Source organism: Poecilia latipinna, unplaced genomic scaffold, assembly GCF_001443285.1.
Source record: "Poecilia latipinna isolate Pla-1442-1.1 unplaced genomic scaffold, P_latipinna-1.0 Scaffold5534, whole genome shotgun sequence".
NCBI classification, from domain to species: domain Eukaryota; kingdom Metazoa; phylum Chordata; class Actinopteri; order Cyprinodontiformes; family Poeciliidae; genus Poecilia; species Poecilia latipinna.
The window spans coordinates 1-4,349 of NW_015118150.1; the positions used below are offsets into that span (position 1 = coordinate 1).

The window sequence follows — 4,349 nt, forward strand, 5'->3', positions numbered from 1 at the left end:
CTGTGTGTGTGTATGTGCCTGTGTGTGTGTATGTGTGTGTGTGTGCACAGCCTCTCTCTTAAAGCATCTGAAACACGCGAACATTGTCCTCCTGCATGACATCATCCACACCAGGGAGACGCTCACCTTCGTCTTTGAATATGTGGTGAGAAAGGCCCTCTCTCTTATGCAGCAGTTCCCAGTCTGACCTGAGGGGGCGCTGCAGATACAATCTCAAACAGGCCTTATTGATTTGAGCTAAATGTTTTAAGCTGGCAGCAGATGTTTGTGATGTTTCGGGATCTCCAGCAGCTCTGATTCGCTGACTCGTATTTGTCTGGTGTTAGTGTAGTAGCTGCTCTCTTCCTGCAGGGGGCAGTGCAGCCCACAGTGGTAGATTGAAGCGTTCTGATGCTTGTGTTGCTGCTGCAGCAGACAGATCTGGCCCAGTATATGACGCAGCACCCAGGAGGACTTCATTCGCACAACGTGCGGGTATGTGCACACACAGCAGGGGGCGCTGCAGGAACAGCATGTTCCACTGATGCTGTTCTTCCATGCAGATCTTCATGTTCCAGCTGCTGCGCGCCCTCAGCTACATCCACGGTCGCAGGATCCTGCACCGAGACCTGAAGCCCCACAATCTGCTCATCAGCTACCTGGGAGAGCTCAAGCTGGCCGACTTCGGTGAGGAGCGCCCCCTACAGACTGACAGCTTTACACTCTAAGAAATTTAAAATCTGATGTTACTTGTTTTATCCCTTTTATGTGCAAATTACTTTGTAAAACATCATCCTGTTACTTTAACTCTAATGGATATTTCTGCAAATTAACGTGGTCCCTAGTTACTTTCCGTTTTCACACCAACTGCGTACATTTTGGGTAGCAGCACCCATGCTGCTTTTGGTGTCAAAGAACAGTTTCATAGTTTTTTTTTTTTTTTTTTTTTTTTTTTACACCAAACCAGGATGAAGTGCTGCTAGCACGAACTGTAAAAATTAGAGTAAAAATGGAGTTTGAGCTGAAAAATACCAAAAATAAATAAAATAATAAAACAAAATCTTTGCTTAATCCGTGGATTCTAGTGACATTTAATGCTCTGCAGTTCTTTTCTAAGCTGCAGTGAAAAGAGTCACGTAGAAGTAAACTAGGTTTACAGAAAGCAACTAGGGACAATAGTCATTTGCATAAATAGCTACAAGATTTAAAGATTTAATCAGACAGGATTGTTTGATTAACTTGCTTAGCCTGAGTTGTTTTAACACGTTGTTATGTAAAAACAATGAAACGCGCTCATGGTCAGCATAAAAACTGAATTTAAAATATTAATCTGAACATAAAACAAGCATCATCAGAGTTGGTGTGAAGTTTTGGATAAAAATGCTTGATCTCATAATCCAGAGGTTCCCAAACTGTGGGGCGCGCCCCCTAGTGGGGGCGCCGTGTCATTGCAGGGGGGGCGCGGGAAGCCGTCTGGATGAAAAACAAAACATGAACACAGTATGCGCTGGGATTTTACCTTAGAATGGCCAACTCTCTGTTGGCTGTCAATTTGATACAATAGAGGCTTCCACACGTCCCATATCTGTGTCCTCTGTCACTTTTATCAGCAGTTAAAACTCTTTAGAAAAAGTTTGGGAACCACTGTCATACTCTATTTAAATGAAGTCAATAGAAAAAGTGAAGCATGTGAAAGCTACTGATGAATGTAAAGGGTTAATGTTACTCAGACCTGCAAACTGAAGGGAGAGGTTTGAAAATGTGACAGTGAGGTTTGGCCAGCAATGTTTCCCACAATGCATTGGGCCACCAGCAGCAGCAACTAATTAAACCACTTTTTATTTGTCTCAATAATTGGTTTTTAAGACGTTTAAGTCTAAAACATAAACACCAAATATTCATGTATGCAGAAATCATGAATGAGGCACTTATTGAATAGTTTAAGTTTAATATTTAAATTCACACCTTGAGCGACATGGGTGATTATTTTCATGACACTGCTCTGCAAATAATTGTGTTTGTTTTACTTAAGGAAAGTGAAGAATCTGTCTCTGCTTGACCGGGTTTGACCTTACTGTTCTTAAATTTCACTTTATAAAATATGTTGTAGTGAGTTAGATTTGTGTAATTAATCCAATGAAACAGAAATATTTTTAATGTTTCCATTAATGAACTCAGTTATGTTAACTGGTTCCACTAAACCCTCATTATAACTTAATGTTGAACAAACTGACATCTGTAAATTTAACTTCAGCATTAAGTTAAACAGACTGACGTCTAAACTGTTGAATTTACTGAATTGAGTTTGTTTGTCTAATGATTTCGTTGAAAATAAATGTGAAACCTTCTTTACATTTAATGAGCCACGTTTAGTGGAACCCATTGACATAACTTGGTTAAGTAAATTCAACCTTTCATTTCTTACAGTGTACCACAGAATATTTAGTTTTTTCACTTTTAGAAAAAGAACAGGCGTCTGCTGTGCTTTTAACCGTGAGGGACTCCATGGTGCAGGGCTGGCCCGGTCCAAGTCCATTCCCGCCCAGAACTTCTCCTCCGAGGTGGTGACGCTGTGGTATCGGCCCCCCGACGTTCTGATGGGATCCATCCATTATTCTACGGCCCTGGACATGTGGTTAGCGCCGCCGCCGCTGCCGCCGCTGTCGCCGCCGCCGCCATGATCAGTAAAGTTTGGTTTATTTTAATCAGGGGGGCGGGTTGCATCTTCATAGAGATGCTGCAGGGAGCGCCAGCGTTCGCAGGAGGTTCTGATGAGCTGGAGCAGCTGCAGAACATCTGGACGGTGAGTTCACCAAGTTCTGATGGGGTCTGGATCCAGTTCTGATCGGGTCTACCTGCAGGTTCTGGGCGTCCCATCAGAGGACAGCTGGCCTGGGGTCAGTCTGCTGCCTAACTACAGACCAGGTGAGCTCACCTGTCGATGTCCACATGCTGAAGGCACGTAGCACATTAACTTACATTTCTGTTTTCACCTTAGAGCGGTTCATTCACTGCAGGCCGAAGCTTTTTAGAGATGTTTGGAAAAGGTAAGCTAAGCTAAACAAGGTAATTTTATTTAGACAGCAGATTTTCAGCAATAAGTCAATTCAAAGTGCTTTACGTGAATTAGAAGGAAATTTAAGCAAAAATAACAAACCAAAGGAAAGAGCAAAAGAAGAAAAAGTATAAAACTACATATTGTTTCCCCATATTTAAGAATAAGTAGACCGTAATTTATAAACTAGTGGGGTTTTTCTCTGGATTCTTGTTCTGATAATGTTGAGCTAGCAAGCAAGGTGAGTTCCTCTAGATTCTAAGTTTATTCAAATTCCTTTTCTGGGTTGCAAGTACTGTAAGTACGCCATCATTTATAATTTATAAGTTAGAAGAAGTTTTTCTGGGAAAACTAATGGAGGTTTCTCTGAATAATAAACTAACAAGTGTAATATTGGTCTAAATCAGTACTTCTCAAATAGTGGGGCGCCGCGAAGTGTCAGAGGGGTGCGAGGAGCAGGACTTTATAAACTCTTTATTCATGTTAACAAGCTTCCAGTCACTAGGTGGCAGCAGTTTTCAAACTAATCAACAGACTGCCTGAGCAGAAGAGGAAAAAACGAGAAAGACTTTGGTGCAGCAAACAGAAAGGGGCGGAACGGACCACTGTCAGTCTTAGACCTTAATTGGAAATGGGGCCATTGCACTTCGGAAGTGAAGGGGGCGCTATTTCCTATACTTCCGTTTTTATTTTCTTTTGAAATCTGTGACATATCTTCATTTTTAAGAAGGATTTTCACTCAGAATGTTTTTGAACTTCTCTCTCTCATTTACTTCAGCAAAGCTCACAGTTTTTAACAAATTCTGTAGTTTTCGGCGTACTTCTAAATCTGCTTCTTTTTTGCATCTTTTCCGGGTCTACTACTGCCTCTAGTGGCGTGGGGGTGGTAGCACAACTAACCTAACTACATTACTAAATCAGAATACCACAACGTCTTTATTATTTATTATTGATTCTGGCATTACTGGAACAGTAAAAGATAAATTCCCTCACAAAAGAACATACCTTTTCATTTTCTTAAGGAAGTAGAGCTAATTAAATGAGATGAGCAAGAACTGAAAGTGATTCCAGTTTTACTCGATGGCCAACCTGTTAAGACTGTGGCAAATTTTAAATTCCTTGTGTCATTCCTGGACAGTCAGCTCAACTTTGCTGAAAACACTGACTGTATCTTTAAGAACTGTTCTCAGAGACTCTTATCTTTTAATAAGATCTTGGGGTTACCCAACTTGAGGTTTTAACTCAACTCAAGGTAAAAAAACATTTTAACTAAAATTTTAACTTTCAGGTAAATGATGGTGAAACCAAAAACATC

General features: G+C 41.0%; 1 protein-coding gene across 7 annotated transcripts; it reads left to right on the forward strand.

Moving 5' to 3' along the window:
* Window positions 1-7: 7 nt before the first annotated feature.
* On the forward strand, window positions 8-3,063 carry LOC106943598 (cyclin-dependent kinase 15-like). 7 transcript variants are annotated; one of them, XM_015026906.1, is made up of 7 exons: window positions 8-145; window positions 327-474; window positions 543-666; window positions 2,407-2,614; window positions 2,689-2,782; window positions 2,841-2,904; window positions 2,978-3,063. In XM_015026906.1, exons 2-7 carry the CDS (start codon window positions 391-393, stop codon window positions 3,028-3,030), a joined length of 627 nt encoding a protein of 208 aa, XP_014882392.1. In that variant the 5' UTR covers window positions 8-145; window positions 327-390; the 3' UTR covers window positions 3,031-3,063. The 7 variants fall into 7 exon arrangements, with proteins under 7 accessions (XP_014882392.1, XP_014882391.1, XP_014882393.1 ...); XM_015026905.1 differs by having other exon boundaries at window positions 332-474; XM_015026907.1 differs by having other exon boundaries at window positions 412-474.
* The last annotated feature ends 1,286 nt before the right edge of the window (window positions 3,064-4,349 follow it).